Here is a 20,385-nt window from a genome sequence, read left to right as displayed (position 1 = left end):
GGCATATTTTTAACAAATTTATGGATAACAATCACACAGAAGTGCCTTTTGTAAGTATAAACAAATCAATCTGAGAGGGTCATACTTTCTGAGGAAATTCCCGAGGGCATTTTCACAAAAATCTTAGATTAGACAAGATTCCACACTTGAACAAAAAGCTCATATGCTCATGTTAAGCTTGTTTTAAGTATAGCAAATCCAGTGAGGAGGGGTTCATACTTTCTCGGGTTTATAGTAGTATCAATACAACTACTAACTTGGTAATGAATTTGTCATTATTAACCCCATAAATAGCTTGTGATGTAGAAAATGCGTAAAAATTATCGTTCTTTTATCAGTTCGATAAATACCCAAACAGACCATCGATACACAACTAAAGTTTTTGCAAGCAACTCCACAGCTGTGTTTTATTCATGTTTGATTCTACCTCGCATTCTTTTTATCTTTGTAATTTCCTCCGCACACCGAACGTTCATGTACAGCATGATTTTTCTGTTTAATGTTAAAAAAATATGCACATACACAGCATTACTTCACAGTATTTCATGTCTCTATTGCTTTTTGTACAGAAGTTAAGTAAGTACAAAATCTCAGGTGTATTACTTTCTTGACACCTTGTACAAACATAACAAAAAAGTTTGTTTATCGACGGTAAACGAGGTAAAATGGAGAATACGCCACTGGTTCGAACTTTAGCCCAAACTTGTCAAAAGAGGTACTATCTGTCTTTTCGCACGTGTTTAACCCTAATGGAACCGCTTTACGGTGAGAAGGTCTTTCTAATATGCAGAGTTGTAAAAAGTCTAGGAACCCAGAAATTCTAATGGGTTCTATTTGGTTTTTTAACAGGACGGGAACCTTTTTTCTCTCGCACATCTTAATTTCGGTCCAAGTTGCGAAGGCCATTGATTCATTTCATTACGGAATTTGGACCCTATTTATACTAATACGAAGAAAAAAGTTTCTGGATCTTATTTGAATTCATCCGGAAGAAAAGGTTCCTGGACCGAATTGAAATACTTCAAACAAGAAGGTTCTTTGCGGCCCAGAACCCATTTACGCTTCCTGATTTTCTCTCCTGGACCGGAATAAAATTTATTTAAAATTCCTGAACGTTTAACAATCCTGCTATTAAGGTGTTAGAAAAATGCCTTAAAATTTGTTTAGCGCATCGGTAATGCATCGAGATCAAAGTAACGTCTAGGGAGAAAAGTTCGCATGCCATTGCATTTTAATCGGATACATCCATGAAGAGCTGATAAACATTAGCATTGTCACTGTGAAGGACTTTTAATTCAATGGAAGCGTCACATTGTTAATTGTTCGCGACAACCATTCATAATGCGCAGCTCCTTGTTGATGTATCCGATTAAAATCGTGTGCAATGGCATGCGAACTTCTGTCCCTAGACATCACTTTGATCTCGATGCATTACCGATGCGCTAAACAAATTTTAAGGCATTTTTCTAACTCCTAGAAAAGGAGCAAATTGGTACAAGAATTCAGTCATAACTTTTTACTAGTTAAAGATATGTCGACAAAACTTCACCATTGAATTTCTCGTAAAATTCTAGTCTGATTTGATATATCATATCACCACCTTCCAATTTAAAATTCTGAAGTTGAATTCAAGATGGTGGACATCAAGATGGCCGCCGACCGCGTGGGTGGCGTCAAAGTTGTTCCCCCTTGGCCTGATAACGATTGGTCATCACCGTTTCCATGTTGCGCACTGCAGTGGCCTTGTACCGGGACCGGTACATTCTTGCAAACATACATAAATACACATAAACATACACAGAGACAGATGTTATTATTCATTTCTTGAGTGTGTTTTCGATATTAACCTTAATTAATAACGTATATTTCAAGTCAAAACTAATTACTTATCTTTGTCATGTGGAAATATCCTCCTGCAAGTTTTTGGTGGGGGGGGGGGGATTGTGTAGGTTGTCTTAGACAAGATTGTTGGTTTCGGGGAAATTACCCTCCCATCCCCTTTTAAACAAAAGAGGATTTCGAACCCTCATTGTGTCTACCTGAGTATAAAGTGATACTCTAAACAAACCTCTTCTGAAACATTCTCTGTCAGAAAAACCCAGTTTACTTTTTTTTAAATTTATTCCTCCTTTCCTTCTGTTTTATTGAAATGTCTCCGAACCAAGGCCTTCTGAAGAGAACTTCGTCTGGCAGAAGAAAGTGAATCTTTCCATGAAAATTCGATAATTTATACAACTCACCCTTAATGCAATATCGAGGGTGAAATTTAAACTTTCCGGAACGCCGAAAATGATTTCGCTGGTTTTAAAAGAAGCGTTTCCCTCATATCGACTCCTCCTTTTTCCTTTGTAACCCCATCGACCTTACGCGTATTCTTTCCTCGTTCCAATCCTGCCTTGTTTCTGAAACCTGCCCTCGCCGGTGAAACGGCATGCGTAGAAAGCTCAATATTGAGCTTTCCTCTCCGCTTCCTCCAAGGAACTGCCACTCAGGGAGCAATTCTCCGTGTGCAAAATACTTCCTCAGCTTTTTTCCATCTCTTTATTTAAAATATCGGCCGAGAAAATGATGGCTCCTACCGGGAATGGTTATTTCTAAGCAAACACGCACAGGTGTATATTCTCATGTATTATAGATACGTTGTAAAAGGTGTTGGAGAGGAATCCCAAAGATTTCGCTACTGCGGTAACTTAATAGATATTCCTGTTTCTACTGCATACTCAGACGTCAAATTCAAGTATCTGAAACCTATATTTGCAGAGCGAAAACATATTTCCCTGGTTACTATATATCTTATCTGCTGTTACGGTGGCCGGTTCTTGTTCTGGCAAGGTCCGTGGCGAGCGGGGATTACACCCCACACCAACCAGACAGCAGCGGTGGAGCCAAGAGCTACGACGCGGCGGGAAGAAGTACTAAATGAACCTCGTTCTACAGGCTGCTGCGTTTCTTATAGCGCTGGGTTGGTCGCTTCCCCGCTTCCTACTTTCCTTGCCAGCATAGGATCGGCCGCCGTAAGAGCAGAAAAGACCTATAATGCCGCACGCACACACCAAAGCTTAAGAAACCGACATTATATTACGGTAACCATAGTAGCCGCGAACTGCCCAACAAAGATGTTTTAACTGTCAATATCCATCCACTTGACTTTCAATTGTTGGCATTTAAAATGTTCGCATTTGTTTCTTCCAGGAACAATTGTTTATATTCGAGCACTTTACATGACCTCTCGTGGATTCCTTTGCTGTCAGCCATACAGACTTGCACTCCGGTTTAAATACAGCATTGAAAGTAGAGTCATGATGAAGAAGTCCTTTACATGCTAGGATCTCCTTCCTTCTACCTTCTGGAATTTTAATATTCGATGATCCATGTAATGTCTGCTCTTTCAGAGTCTCAGTTTTCTGCGTCTCCCTGGATTTGCGGTCCCTAGGCCATGGCCTAGGATAGCCTAGTGGCAAATTCTCCCTCTCGTTACACACAAATGTACGTGGGCTTCCCATTACGCCTTCAACATTACTATTCAAGCATGATACGGGCCTCCCCTATGGTCTAGAGGTAATGTCGTCGCCTTGAAATAAAGGGGTACGCATTCGATACCTGGTGAAGGCACATAGTGGTTCTGATTCCACATTAAATTCTGGCCCTGATTAGTCTATTCGTGAATACAGTCGACTTAAGAGCAAACTCATCAACAACTCAAAAATGATACAATATAGGCGCGTGCTGATAGGATACAATATATAATTGAGTCATTTTGTGCACAGAAAGGCTAATCGGGTCTGGGCTTACAGTTTAAAGAGGCACCCTAGCCGCTTTGTGCCTGATGCGGGTGTCGGTCCCTGGACCCTTTGATTACAAGCAGACGACTTACATCTACGTCATCGGGGAGGTTCACAATACACATTGTAATACAATAATAATAGGACTCGCAGTGATTAATGGCGTTAGTTCCCCAAGTAACCACATACAACACAGCGAGTGATCCCCAGTGGGGCTATATCTTTTATAGATTCATTGCAAAAGCAGTATTTATGACTTCTGTTTACATACTTAATCCCAGATGGCACTACGAACACTGCATAACTCTCTCATACATTTAGAGTTTGGATCAGTCATGGTAGAACGATAGAGTGATATTGATTAATGTACTGGCATTATACTATATTGTATAATCCAATCACTGATTAATATATTAAGAATATGTTCTCTCTACCACTAATTAAAAAATTACATCTCTTAATTTCAATATAGTAATATTACATATTTATATATACAAACCCTGACAAACGAACTCGCAGTGAAATTCAGAGGGTGATGCAATTTTCAAGCTTTCTTACACTTACAATATTCGTATAAATTACCATACATTGTAAATGGCGAGGCTAGACATGAATTTTTGATTTACCATGTGTTGCATTTGCATGGTACTTATGTACAAATGCATCAATATTGCTCAAGAAAACCCAGAGAGGGTAATATTAACACCTGATATCATATGAGAGGTAAAAGAGTCTTTAAATTTGTAATTAAACATTGCATTAGATTTGTGATATAATAATCACTAAACTAATTTTGCTATTAGTTAGGATATCAAAGATTATATAACTACGTTGTTTGAAAACTAACAGTTGGGCTGAAAAGTTCGTAGGCTGACTCATAGATGGCGTTACTAGAATTAAATCCATGTGATTTTTACTTAGTACTAACCTTCAAAAGATACGTGTATAAATTTCACAGCTGCCGGATAATTAGTTCGTGAGATATAGCATTGTGAGTGAAGCAGCTTTTGTTATTGTGAAAAAATGGATAAAAAAGAATTTCGTGTGTTAATAAAGCATTGCTTTTTGGCGAAAGAAAATACTGTTGAAGCCAAGGCTTGGCTTGATAAACATTATTCGGACTATGCACCAGGAAAATCAACCGTTGAGAAGTGGTTTGCTAAATTTAAACGAAGCGAAATGAGCATCGAAGACGATGCACGCAGTGGACGCCCCAAAGAGGCTGTTACCGACGAAAACATCAAAAAAGTCCACAAAATAATTTTAAATGATCGTAAAGTGAAGTTGATCGAGATAGCTGAGACTTTAAAAATATCAAAGGAACGTGTTGAACATATTGTGCATGAATATTTGAACATGCGAAAGCTCTGTGCAAAATGGGTGCCGCGCGTGCTCACAATCGATCAAAAGCAACAACGTTTTGATGATTCGGAGCAATGTTTAGCGATATTCAACCGTAATAAAATTGCTTCCCCATCCACCATATTCTCCAGATCTGGCCCCCAGTGACTTTTTCCTGTTTGCAGACCTTAAAAGAATGCTCGCTGGAAAGAAATTTAGCACTGATGAAGAGGTAATCGCCGAAACTGAGGCCTATTTTGAGGCTAAAGAGAAATCGTACTATAAAAATGGCATCGAAAAATTGTATGACCGCTATAATCGTTGTATCGCCCTCGAAGGCAACTATATTGAATAATAAAATCGAATTTTGTCAAAAAAATATTTTTTACTATGTTAGCCTACGAACTTTTCAGCCCAACTGTTAGAATGAGGTAACTACAATTTATAACATTTTCAGGACAGAGGAAATAATGTATCCTTAGGAATATGTCTGATTCTTAAAAAGTCAGTACATTGGATATATGTTACTGCACCTTACTGCAGATCTTCAGAGGAGATTATTTAAGCAAAACTGAAAATTGCATTTTTAGAGTTGTGTTCTTCTGATTCTCATTTGACGACTAGTTTCACTGGCATCTGACATCCAGAAAATATTCTGATATTAAAATTATAACTTGCTTTCTCGTACTAGCACCAATATAAAACAATTAATTCAAGGTACTCTGCTTAAAATGTCATAAAAATAGTTCATTAATTTTCATGGCCGGGTGCGGGCTCACTTGTCATCTTCTGGACATTCGTGACTAGCGCAGAAGATGGACAGGTAGAGCAACTTGCTAGAAAGGAAATATTTTTGAACTTCCGCGTTGAATGTTTAGAACAGTTGCCTGCAATGCATGCAGTTGTGAATTCGATTTCTGGTGACAGAACCAAAATTTCGAAGTTTACCCAGCATCCTAAGGTCAATGGGGAAGCTATTTGAAAAGAAGTATCGAGCACAGGTCTAGAGAGTCGGATGGACATTATGTGTTTGCTATATGTCTCCCAATGAATAACAGAGGCACATTCTCAGGCTTTTGAACTTTTAAGCGACTGAATTTAGGTTAAAAGAAAATATTTCATGAATTATTCAGTTAACTGCATTTGATAATTTTAACTCCAATAGTGCCTCTATTATTTGTATTTTTGGTTATTTTAACCTGTTTGTCTCCACTTAATCCAGTTCATCTAATGTTTCCTTAGCAACATATTTAGCTTCTGAATAGCTATCGACAGTCTTGCCTCATTTATTCCAATACACAGATAAAGGGTTCTTCGAATTAGTCTATATTACAAATAAATTGTGCGACCTTCGAGGAGGAATGGTTAGCACAGCGCGCTCCAACTGCAGGGGTCCCGAGTTCGAGTTCCAGCCTTTTCATTGGTATTCTTTGTGAGGGTCCCTTCATCAATTTCATCCCATCATCGCTCATCATCTTCGCGATTACCCAGAAATGGTAGAAAAATGAAGTAAAATTTTACCAAATCATATCAATCCGAACAAATTGTGCTAGATTTTGAAATATTTAGTTTTTCATGCCACAAATGAGCTTCAACCTAATAAATTGAGTAGTGTAAAAGTATATAATACTGGGGCGAGAAAGTATGAGGTATTTTGACTGAATAGAAATACTTAAAACTAAGGCAAAATGTCTATAAAAGCTTATTGCTACTGTGCACAACCTACGATTTTTGTAAAAAAAAAAGCTTCTGAGAAAGTATGACCCCCCTCAGATTGATGTGGCTAAACCTGAATTTGCTAAATTGTTGTCTATAAATTTGTTAAAAATATGGCTTTTTTTCGACACTGTTTTGACTACACTTAAAACTAAGCTAAGAAGTTCTTAAGAGCTTATTGCTTTTAATATAATATTCTGTAAAGTGTAATCTTATATACACATATACATACACATACAAGTCTACTTGTGGTCTACTTCTGGTCTACTTCTATTGCATCATGTTGTGCAACAAATTATTATTCAATACTATCCAACAAATTATTAGGCATGTGATTGTTGGTTGGTTATGATGTAATGGGTGTTTTCTGATTGGCTTACTGTTTCAGATGCGGTCTGTGCTTAGGCTATTTAAAGAGTTCTTGCATTACAGATCAGTTAATATTGTGAGAATAGTTGAAGAGTACAGAAGTGTTGTTAGAGTGCTCCTCATATTATAGCTCTATTCCTATATAAACGTTTCAACGTTCCTATATAAACGTTTCAACGTACGTTGATTCGCGATTAGTCAAACATGTCAAATATAACTGCTATTAGTAAACGTACGAGGAAAATAAGTTTCGTAGAAATTCTCTTCTTACTAAGAATACTATATTACTACCTTTATTACATTAAATATTAATTAATTAATTAATTAATTCTCTAGCCCTCTTCATTCTGAAAATTCGTGGTTACAGTTCAATTTGTACTTATCCTAAGCAAAATTTATATATATTCTATTCCATATTTACAGATTTCTTTTAGGTCTATCTCTATCTTCGTTTTTGGTCCTTTATCATCAGGTTTCCCATCAAGATTCCTGTAAAATCTCCTTTATTCCTTTCTCATTCGTGCCCACCTAAGTATTCGTGAATTAATAATCAATCTAATAATACTCGGAAATTAACATAAATTATGTACTTCTAAATTATGTAACCTTCTCCATTCACTTGTTTCTTTATCCCTTTAAGGCTAAAATATTTTCCTAAGGATCATATTTTCAAATACTCTCAATATCAATAGAAGAGATCAAGTTTTCGCATCCACAGGCAAAATTACTGTTATTGTATATTTTAACTTTTAGTTTCTTAGATATTAAATGAGAAGACAGAGAAAAATAACATGCATTAAGCCTTCATTTTCATTTCTTCTTCAATATCATTTTCATTTGTAAGTATTACTTAAATTTAAAAACTAGATTAAACAAGTTAGTTTCGGCCTGTACTTTTCTCTTTACTAACTTTCTTACTTGCTTTAAAAAATATTTTAGCATTATTCTTAATTGTATTTACATCATCTGCATATGCTAACAGTTGAGTCACATTACTTCGTTAGTTTTTTTTACCTTCCTAACAGCATATTCTAAGACAAAATTAAAAAACAATAAATATGATACATCTTTGTTTTATAACCTTTCATAAATTGTACATTTGTCAGACATATTAACAAGATTCTTAGGTAATCCAAATTCGAATAATTTATCTTTTTAGCATCTTTAAATTCAATCAAATTAGTTTCTGGAACTATAGGTTCTGATTCATTTATTTCTGATTTATCTCCTACATAAACATTTAAAAAGTCATTAAAGCAATTCTTCCATCTATTTAAAATAGTCAGCTATTTTTCATCAACTTTACTTTAGGTTGCTACGCCTTTCTAAATTTATTTGCACCTCTGATACTTTTATTTCAATTGCGTTAATTTTACTTTTCAAATAATCTCTTTTTTGTTACTTGTAAACATGCTGTTCTTTAACCACCTAAGTCTATTTCTAATAGGTTATGCGAACCATTGCTTACCTTTTTCTTGGTTTATACAATATTTAACTGTTGATTCTATTCTATTATGTACGTACTCCCAATTCTTATTTAAGTCTGTTTAATTTAAATACTACAGATTAAAAAAAAATATACAATTGTATAGGTTAAGGTTCATTATGTAGAAATAAATTTCATTTTTAAAAAAATCATTCTATGCAAGGGATTGTATTTTTTTATAGTGCTACGTGATTTAATAACTAACTAACTAACTCTCTAGTCTTCTTAAACCCAAAGGTTCGTAGCTGCAGCAACACAGGCCTTCCATCTATCTATCTATATATTCTTAACTATCCCTAGCAATTTCCTTTAGGTCCATCTCAATATTGTCCTTCTATCTTCGTGTAGGCCTCTTACCATCAGGTCTCCCAACAAGAATCCTGTAAACTCCTCTTTCCTCTCCCATTCGGGCTTTGTACCACATAGCCTGTCCACCTAAGTCTTCTTTATTTAATTGTTCTAATAATATCTGGACATAAATATAAATTATGTAGTTCTAAATTATGTAACCTTCTCCACTAACCTGTTTTCTCATCCCTTTTAAGTCCAAATATTTTCCTAACAATCTTATTTTCAAATACTCTTAATTTATGTTCGACCAAGTTTCATATCTATATAATACTACAGGCAGAATTACTGTTTTGTATATTTTAATTTTTAGTTTTTTAGAGAGAAGTAATATGCATTTCCTGAATTAAGCCTACTTTTTATTTTATTTCCTCTTTAATATAATTTTCATTTGTTAATATAACTCCTAAATATTTAAATTTGGAAACTAGTTCAAGTAAGTTGTTATCATGTGCTTTCATTAGATATTAAATTTAGATTTTTTTTAATTAAACGAAATAGGCTGTTTTTTAATATTATATTATTTCTTGTGATACATGTTTGTTGTCCGTGTTGATGTTTTTTTTGTTTGTTTTAAAAGGATTCGACTTCTTGAAGAGACGGAAGAGGAGTTACGTTTTTTCGAGAATATCACGCATTCCATGTTTATAAGTAATTACATTTTTAATAGAAAGCATATCTTTTATCAATATTTCATGAGATTTGGTTGCATGCAAAAGTTAATCTGTTTATCTCCTTGTTAGTAATAGTATTTTATTTATATATCATGTCAGGTTAGAAAAAAAGTTCGCGCCTCAGTCAATACGATAAGTTGTGTAATAATGTTGTCTGTTTCCGCATTTGACTCATACCAATCGTACGTATATCGTCTCCTTCCTTCCCTCGCCGCATAAAGCTCGTCCATCCTATCAGCCAAATTTTGCCTGCAGCCCGAAAAAAAGAATCAGGATTCTGCAACTTTTTAATACCGCTTATTTTGCGAAGATTGTCCATAAAAATCATCTCGCACGGTGGACAAAATTCAGGCACTATCTTGCTTAACTCAACGAGCCTCGCAACATCCTCACCTCCATCGACTGTGTACTCAAAAATCTTGTACAGCAGTTCAAGTGGTAAGTCGGTTATACAAGTTGTCATTGTTACAAGATGTTATTTAAATAGAAGTTTCTCGGTATTTATATATAAATTTTCTCGGGAAAAAAATCAAAATTCAATACAAATACAAATTCATACAAATATCAGATTTCTTGGGATTCAAATCAAAACTCTATACTTAATAAAACTGTAACAAATTGTAAAACATGCACGAAGGTAGAATAAGTATTGATCTACAGAAGCACTGACCTACAGAATCACTGACCTACCACAATTGCATGTCTGCAGGGACACGTCGTAATGTGCATGTATGGCAATGACCTAATACCATGTGTTATGTATCGATCTTGTATAGCAAGCTAAAACAAACTACAACAGCTGCAAGCCTAACTCTAAATAAGAATAGATTACAACAAACCGCTGGATGTTAGACTCCTTTACAAACCTGTATGAGGAGTACTGCAACAACATATCCCACTAACTGATATGTAAATTCAACCTATTCCCTATGAAAAACTCTATGACCTTACTTGGCTTTTTCTGCCAAATTACATGCTTCTAGGCGGAACCCGGCAGAGCCAGGTTCTATCCCCCCGCAATGTGGGTTCCTCTGCCGATCCAGCAAAAGTAAGAAATCAGCACTGTGCTCTGACTTATATAAATTTATAGAGCCAATAAAAATCTTGCTTACTTAAACCAATCAGATAAACACCACGTAGCCAATCAAAATCTCTGTTTTTTTTAACTATCATATTAAAAAAATGCAAAATATCCTAGTTTTAATTCGATCCAATCGCAATTCACATATCCCCATATCACTGTATGCTTGCCCCCTATTAGGATCATCTTTTGCCACTAATTGGCAATTTTCTTGAAGAGGTCTAATAGAACAAGATACGGCGGTATGAGAAATATGCAAATTTCAAGATATTTTAGCGAATTACGCCGGCTTAAGCTAAGTTCGTATTGCTAGAAGGCCTTCGTTGTTGCAAGTCACCTAACCCATTCACTAGCAAAAAGAGTTAAAAATATTGACGTACTGAAAAATAAAATAACTTGTCCCCCTCAAGCATTCACCGAGTTCAGACATTTGTACATAGATGGCTCTGTTGTTGTCGCTTATCAAATTCTGTTTGCTGTTTTCTAATGTCCACTCGGTGATAAGCAAAAATATAAATACAACTTATACCTAACAAAATAGGGCAATAAAGACTCAGCAAAATAAAAATACCTACGCACTGTATCTACCAAACTGAGAAACTCAGCAAAATAAAAATACCTACGCAAAACCAAACAGAGAGACTCAACAAAATAAAAATACCTACGCGAAACCAAACTGAGCAATTCTAGAAGACCTCTGCACAATGCATTGTCTTAATATAAGATATATAAATTGAGCTTAGTCCTAAATTAAAATATTCAGAACATTCCAGGTCAACATATTAACATAATAGTACAAACATATTTTAAACAAATATTTAAGATTATATTACAGTGTACTACTGTGTAATCAAAAAGCTCTTATGAGCTTATTGGATTAGTTTTAAGTAAAGCCAAAATAGTGTCGAGAGAGACATATTTTAAACAAACTTATGAATAACAATATGACAGATACAGGTGTAGCCAAATCAATCTAAGAAGAGTTGTACTTTCTCAGAAGCTTTTTTTTACAAAAATCGTAGGTTATACACAGTAGCAATAAGATTTTTTATAGACATTTTTTGCCTTAGTTTTTTAAGTATTTCTATTCAGTCAAAATGCCTCATCCTTTCTCAAAAACTTTTCTTGTACAAAAATCTTAAATTTGATAGAGGAGGACACTTGAGCAATAAGTTTTTATAGGCATCATAGCCTAATTTTAGTACAAGCAAGACCTCATCCTTTCTCGTCCCAGTAATACCACAAATACCACTACTACTACTAAATTGCATTTACAAATTTAAAGCTTCATTATATAAAATCAATAATTTAAAATGAATAATTAATAAAGTCAATCGTATTAAAATATAGCAAACTAATTAAATACGCTATATTGTATTGTGTATGTAATTTATCGTAATGGAATTACTTGAATTTTATCTCCATGTATATGTGATTAATATAGCACTCTTTCCTTCTCCAATATATGTATATGTTACCCTATTACGTATATTTAAAAATTCCACTGCTTTCGTTGAAACAAATTGTTGATTCTTTTTCTCATAATTCTCCAAATTCAGCGAAACAGTTTGATTATCCATCGCTTCTTTCAATAACGTGCCTAACATCTTCAAGGATTTGCTCCAAACTTTTGTCGACCAATTAGTCCTAACAGAAATGCATTCAACAATTAGAACTTCGCCGTGTCCCTACCCTTTTATACGAATAGAAGGCAGAGTGGCCCATCGTTTCCTTTAGATAGAACACATTCATTTGTACTCTTCGGCGTGTTGTGTCTCCTTATCCCTACACTAAACCATGCTATCTCGTCCCCCCGTATTTATAGACGCTGCTGCTCTTCGTTCCAACATTTCTGTTTCTTGGTGGTTCTAATTATATACTGCCTTTCTAAGTCTTCCAAACCCTGCATCAATCGAAATACCATGATCAACCTATCACCCTTTCCCAGACTATTCCCAATCCAATCTGAAGAGACTGACGTGACTTACCATTGACCAGGACCTAATTTCCCCGGCCCGTATTTGTTGAATCAATGCTTCCACTTTGACAGTGCTTTTCGCTGTTTATAGCAAAGAAACACAACTTTTCTCCATGTAGCCACGGTACACACCTAAACCAATATAAGCTCTACTTCTATTCCTGCCCCTGTCATCTCTGGAGCAAGGCTGCGCAGAGTGGCAGAAAAGGGGTGGGGAATAGAGTAGGCAGAGCGAAGCAGTACACGCTGCTGCGAAGGCTGGTAACTGCAGTCGCTTTGCCTTCTCTACGCAATCCCATTCCGTCTCACATGTTCATTTGTGGGGCCATATCGCGCCGCTACTTGCGCAGAGACTTGCTTTCGTTCGCTTACACCAGCGATAACCGAGACAGGTTATAGGCCACAGCTAACTGTGCCTATGCTGACATGCATGTCTCTTTTAAACAGGCTCTATTGCATGTTCCCATATCACTCTAGTACCAACCCACCCAGTTAGTAGTTAGTAGTGTCATTTTTGGCCAATCGTGAGGATAAATGATAAAATGATAATCATGGCGGAACACGCAAAGAACGCCCATGCCCTCGACAAGACTCGAATTCGAGACCTTCGGTAACGAGATCGGAAGTCGATCACTTCACACGCTAACATCTTTCTCACTGTGAGACTTTACAATCTTCCCTAGTATGCAAGGTGTTTCCGTAACCATGTTACAAACTTTCAGGGATGATGGAAGGAGACAACAGCATCAATATGAGATAAGCAACCCCTGTCCAGAAACGCCTCTTTCAGAAGTTACAAGGGTTCCAAAACCATTTTGACATAAAAGGTATGCAATTCACAAACTTGTAAGGGAGCCCCACAAAAGGTAAGAGAATGTGACCTTGAGAAACCAGCAGATAAGTTGTTTGTTAATGGACATAGGAGATAAGGAATCTCAATTCAAAAATGCCCCAGTCAAGAGTTATGAATGAAAACCGTTGTTGGAAGATAGAAGGTTCTCTGCAGTCTCTTTTTTCAGGATGCGAAGCTACCACAGTATCTCTGGTCCCACTTTATCCGTAGGTCCAGTCCCGACTAGCCCATCTCAGCATAAAATAGTCTCAACAGAACCAAAGTTTAAGCAAAATTTGACACTGTTATGGAAAAAAAAAGAAAGATCTTTCTTTGTAGCTTTAATAAGTAATTTCACTATCTCCTGCCATAACTACATCAGATGCAACTAGCCAAGATTAATGCAATTATATCAGTTGTTCAAATTTGCATCCTTCAGTATCGATGCAGGCAGGACAGCATCCCAAGAAGCTTTGTCGCATGCGCTCTAACATGCCAGGAGTCGTTCGGGCGATGTCACAGGCAGCAAAGATTCTTGCCAGGAGTTCTTCCTCATTATCCACAGCCGTCTTGTACAAAACACTTTTTACGTCGCCTCACAAAATAAATCAAGTGGGAACAGATCAGGCAAACCTTCTGGCATACCCTTCTCGTCACTATGGTTTCTGATTGATTGATTGATTGATTTGGTGTTTTAAGTCCACTTTATGCACAGGAAGGCTACTCGGGTGTGGACCTACTGTTTAAAGTGGGATCCGAACCACTATGTGCCTCCACCAGGTGTCGAACCCGGGACCCCTTGATTACAAGTCGGCGACGCTACCACTGCGCCATCTGGGAGGACCTGTCACTATGGTTTCGGCTTGTAACATCTGACCAAAGCTTTTTCGGACAGGGGTTGCTTATCTCATATTGATGCTTATGTCTCCTTGCAACATCCCTGAAAGTTTTTGTAACATTATCACGGAAACACCCTGTATGTTGCCATTAGGCTTTTACCTTTAAAACTATTATTTCCTATTTCCATAATTAACACTTGATTAGTACCTATTTACTTCTTCATCAATAGCTTTCCTGGAAATCAACAACATCAACTACACCTCTCTGCTGAAAAAGTAATATTTTGAAGTTCTCTCATATTTTGTTCAATATATTTTCATTAACAATTCATAGGCACATACAGTTTCAAAGTAATGCATTTTAATCGTGTTCTAAAGAAGCATTTTCATTACTAAGAAAAGTAATTACGGCAATTGTATCCCTTGCAGGCAGAACGGTTTGACTTAACAGTATGAGATGCGTAGTATGCGAACGGGAATTGCAAGGCAAGAAAAAGGAGAAGGGTGGGTTGAAATCCCTAATCTAGATAAGAAGGAATCTTAATTGTTTCGGCTGTGATTGCAATGACTTACCCGTCCACGAGAGGAACTTCCCGCAGGATCCTTTTCACCACTTCCAGCCTCGCCTCCAGCGCTGGAGACCCCCTCTGCTGGAACTCAATGGAAATTCCAATAACCGAGCACATGACTCCGACGAGAACTAGAATTCCAAAAAGAAGGAGCAGCTTATTTAGCTCCATGTCCGGCCCTGGAATGAACAAGAGACATGTCTTAAGGAATTTATTTTGCAACTTAATTTCTAGATCTGGAAGCGATAAAACATGTGTTAAACCTAGCTTACCCAAGGGGGAAGGGCATTTTTTACCTGTGAGAATTTTTATGTAAACATGAAAATAAATGTTAATGTTCCCTAGGGTGTTCCCAATATGTCTGTATCACTTTTGTTCATAAAAATATAAATGTAATGAAAATAAGAGTCAAAATGTACTAGGTGGACCTATCAGGCGCCATCTTTAAATGTGTGTTATTACAGACACATCATGCCAGTAAAGGTGTACAATTGGTTGGTAATGCTGGTAATTTTGGTAATTACTATAATTAATGAACAACTACACTTCTGTAACCAAAAAAGCATTAATCAAAAATTATTATAATTTCAGTGACTGGTAAAATATGTGTGTGATGCTCATGCAATAATTGGTTATTATTTGTTATTAATGATGAAACCTTTTATAATTAATTAATAAATAACTGCACATACATAATCAAGAATGGAAGCATGATTGAATTATCAGAATGGTCATAAGTGATTTCTAATAGCAAATTTTCAATGGGAGCTTCTATCAGCACCGTAGGGTTAGGCAACACGCATAAAACCTTTCAGGAAAGCGAGTTTATCAGGATCGAGGTGTCCCATTTTTATTGCCAGTGACTGTACGATGTTTCAAGGGGTCAAAGGGAAACACATTCAAATTGCACACGTTGCTTGTTGAACTCCATGCAGGTTCGGTGGATACGTGAAACTTATACGATTAAATACAGGGTTTCCACATGACGCCTCCCTGATTTCGAATTACAATTGAATGGAAACTATTCCACATAGAGCCTTGCTGTTTGCAGCATAATCTAAAACAACTCAAAACGTTTTTTTAGGTGTTGATTAATTAGCAACGATGACGAGAGCACAAGAGAGATCTCAGCGTGTGATATCCTGAAAGGAAATCGGCAATTTCAGTCCTAGACATTTCAGACCTGCGTTTGAACGGGAGGCGACAGACTTTTCAAAATTACGGCGCGATATGGCAAGTTCCTAGCCACCGGAAGTGTTAACCGACAGTCAGGTTCTGGCAGAAAACGCACATCTGATGAGACGGTAGAGGTGATCAGGGAGGCCTTCGAAGTCAAAGTCAATTCACAGAGCGTCACGAGAACTAAACTTCCCACGATCAACAGTTCACAAGGTGTGCTGCATAAACGTCTTGTGTGTGCCTACAAAGTGCAAATTGAGGAGAAAAATTGAGAATGGCATCAACTCCATCACCCCTCACATGCTTGTGCACACATGTATCGAGATTGAGTAGCTGCATGACATTTTGAGGGTTCTGGATTCGAACCCGGGCCCCCTGAAGTCGTTGCGCGCTGTGGTAACCAATCCGCCACGTAGGCCGGCTAAACATCAAATAAGTAAAATACAATGAATCCGAGTAGTTTGGAATTTTGTCGTCTTTTTAACATTTAAACAGACGGAAATTGTGAATGTTAATCCGCTCCTCCAATTGGAGCAAAATGTTTACCGTATTATACAGTTAGGTTAGTCAAGGAAAATACGAAAGACGGAAGTATACGAGAATAAATAATCATCATAAAAAGAGAACCCGAATTTGTGTAAAGATCTTGCGAAGGATACCTGTGTCAGTTAAAATTAATCCAAACGGCATGATAAATAATAATAGTTTAGAAATAAAAAAATAACAACTAGAACCACAAAGCACAACAGATAAAGGCAACACAGACTCTACTAAGCCCTCTCGCGGCAACAAATTTTAAAATTTATAAGTTAATGTGGATGTCATAATATGTACTATTAAAGAGTATTAAGAATTTAGTTCAATCTGAAAAGGAAGATGCAGTGAAATCTCTTAAAAAAATTATAATAATAATAATGAAACTGAGCGACCAGTTCCCATTTGGAAAGAGACGGAACGGGACGGTTCCCGATTTTCACCAATGAGAACGTCGTTCCGGTCCGCTCCGGTCCATTTTGAGCCTTGGAAAGAACATGAACCTAAGTCTTGCGCATTTGGAAGCTACTACTTCAACTCAACTACTGTATTTCGGAAGCACAATTGACTGTCGAAATGTCGGCAACGAGTCGGGAAGAAAAACAAAGATGACAATTTAAAATTGGAAATCATAAAAAAGGCGAGGTTCAACTATTCATATAAATTTTGATACTTACGAGTTTTGTCTATTTTTCTATTTATTTCTGTTGGTAGGATTTATGATATTCTAACGGGGGAAAGATGGTTGTATAAAATATACTTTAATATCTTAATACCTTAATCCCATAAAAATACGGTATTAAAAGTGCATTCATTTATATATTTTTTACATGCTGAGGCATTAGGGGTCTACCGGGTACGTTTTCGTCCTCTCTCCCTCTCGTGTTATCATTGACGTAACGAAAATGCTTGTGAACCCTAATGCAGGCACAGTTCATAAATACACGTCTATCACGTCACCATAAGGCGTGCATTCCAATCACGTAACCTGCTTCACAGACATACAATCAAAATGATATCTGAGCATGGTGTGACTTGTATTTCTGTTTGCTATGGAGTTTACGATTTATGCAAATGTTTTATGCCACCAAAATGTTAGTGTATATGAAGTTTGAAGATAATAAATCAAACCTATTAGGAACTGAATTATACCCACAATTGACGTTTGGAAACAATAAGACTGGATTTTAAGCCAGTTACTACACTTTCACATCCCTTCTGAGCAAACTATTTCTTTGTTCAATGACGAAATGTAGCGTCATTGTGTGTTTCGTCAGTCCTTTGCCAATACCTGGAAAGAATAATTCTCTTCAAGCACTTTACAATAAAGCGCGACTACTGAAGAATATAAATAAAAACAAATTATAACTTTCCTCGTTAGATATTTTCTTGTGATAATATAATAATGAGGAAATTCATTCCCAATAATTTAATTTGATTCATTACTAGTAAATACAACGCCAAGATTAAGTATTTAAGAAAAATGTGGACAAGAATAAATGTTAATTTGTGCACCATACTTTCATTTTTATGATGTTTTTTTTTTTACATTTTTATGATGTTGACAACTGTACCACGATCGTCTTTACTTGTATTTGTATTATTGTTATTCTACGTCACATTTCTGCTAATTTATGCTGATCGCTACTGTGAGGATGAGATGCAATTAATGAAGTTAGCTATACCAGTCGGGACTCGACACCTGGATGGCTAGATTGAAGGTTGAACACTTCATTCGTCCTGTCTAATTAAATTTAATTGCTTGCTTCGGTTTATTTTCCTTCGCTTTTCTTCTTGTTTTAGATAAGGCGAAGTTCACTCACTCACTCCCTATCCTTCTAAAACCCGAAGGTTCATGGCTGCAGCAACACAGGTCAGCAAGATCTACATACTCTTTTCCATCCCTACCGATTTCCCTTAGGTCCATCTCAACGTTGTCCCTCCATCTTCGTCTTGGCCTTCCTACAAGTCTCTTACCATCAGGTTTCCCAACAAGAATCCTGTAAACTCCTCTTTCCTCTCCCATTCGTGCCACATGGCCTGCCCACCTAAGTCTTCTTGATTTAATTATTCTAATAATATCTGGACATGAATACAAATTATGTAGTTCTAAATTATGTAACCTTCTCCACTCACCTGTCTCCTCATACTTTTAGATCCAAAGATTTTCCTAAGAATCTTATTTTCAAATACTCTCAATTTATGTTCCTCTTTCAATGTAAGGGACCAAGTTTCACATCCATATAATACTACAGGCAAAATTACTGTTTTGTAAATTTTAATTTTTAGTTTCTTAGATATTAAACGAGAAGACAAACGTTTATGAAGGGAGAAGTAACATGCATTTCCTGAATTAAGCCTACTTTTTATTTCCTCTATAATATAATTTTCATTTCTTAATATTACTCCTAAGTATTTGAATTTGGAAACTGGTTCAAACGAGTTGTTATCAATAATTAGATTTTGATTATTACCTAACACTTGGTTTCGGCCTGTGAGCATATATTTAGTTTTCTCTTTGTTAACTTCCAAACCTATCTCTTTAGCATTTTTGAAAAATATTTTAGCATTATTCTTAATTGTATTGACATCATCCCCCAATAAGTCTACATCATCTGCATATGCTAACAACTGAGTCACACCATTTAATTTTAGTCCTTCTTTAGTTTCTTTTACCTTCCTAACAGCATATTCTAAGGCAAAATTAAAGAGCAATGGAGATAATGCATCTCCTTGTTTTAACCCATCATGAATTGTAAATTTGTCAGACATGTTAATACCCACACGAATTTTACTTTCTGTTTCACTGGTGCATATTTTTATCATACTAACAAGCTTCTTAGGTATTCCAAACTCTACTAATATATTATATAATTTATCTCTTATGACTGAATCATATGCTTTTTTTAAATCAATGAATAGCTGATGGACATTTTGATTATATTCCCACTTTTTATCAAGTGTCTGTCTGATGTGAAAAATCTGATCTGTAGTTGATCTGTTACGTTTAAATCCACATTGATAATCACCTATAATTTCATTAGCATATGGGGTTAGTCTTGTTAAAAGAATTTTAGTTAATATTTTATATGTTGTTGAGAGTAGAGAAATTCCACGGTAATTATTGCAGTTCATTTTATCACCTTTTTTGAAGCACAGGAACAATTATGGATTCTTTCCACTGTTGAGGGATTTCTTCTTTATTCCATATTAAACAAATTAATTTATGAATTTGACTTATTGATGAATTTCCACCATATTTAATTAACTCAGCTGGTATTAAATCAATGCCAGGTGCTTTGTTATTCTTTAGCCTTTTAATAGCATCCTTAACTTCAGTCAAGTTAGGTTCTGGAACTAAAGGTTCTGCTGTGTGGACTTCATTTACTTCTGATTTATCTCCTACATGGACATTTAAAAGGTCATTAAAGTAGTTCTTCCATCTATTTAGAATATCGCTTGGGTCAGATAGAAAATCACCGTCTTTATCTTTTATCAAGTTTACTTTAGGTTGCCACCCCTTTCTAAACTCATTTACACCTTTATATAAATCTCTGATATTTTTATTGTTGCTGTTTGTTTCAATTTCGTTAATTTTGGTTTTCAAGAAATCTCTTTTTTTACTTCTAAACGTGCGGTTAACTTCTCGCTTTATTC

At 36.1% G+C, this 20,385-nt stretch overlaps 1 protein-coding gene across 1 annotated transcript in view; it reads right to left on the bottom strand.

Annotated features, from left to right (window-relative positions):
• Positions 1 to 15,136, bottom strand: part of LOC146000523 (dipeptidase 1-like) — a 196,932-nt gene extending 181,796 nt beyond the window's left edge. Inside the window, exon 1 of the mRNA XM_083138268.1 lies at positions 15,020 to 15,136. Coding sequence (XP_082994394.1) covers positions 15,020 to 15,132 — 113 coding nt within the window. The 5' untranslated portion in view covers positions 15,133 to 15,136. The remainder of the gene's footprint in view (positions 1 to 15,019) is intronic.
• Between the last annotated feature and the right edge of the window lie 5,249 nt (positions 15,137 to 20,385).

Source organism: Lepisma saccharinum, chromosome 16 (genome assembly GCF_977018435.1).
Source record: "Lepisma saccharinum chromosome 16, izLepSacc3.1, whole genome shotgun sequence".
In the NCBI taxonomy this organism is placed as follows: Eukaryota; Metazoa; Arthropoda; class Insecta; order Zygentoma; family Lepismatidae; genus Lepisma; species Lepisma saccharinum.
Note: the sequence above shows the minus strand (reverse complement) of the source record. Positions and strands in the feature narration are given on the sequence as shown.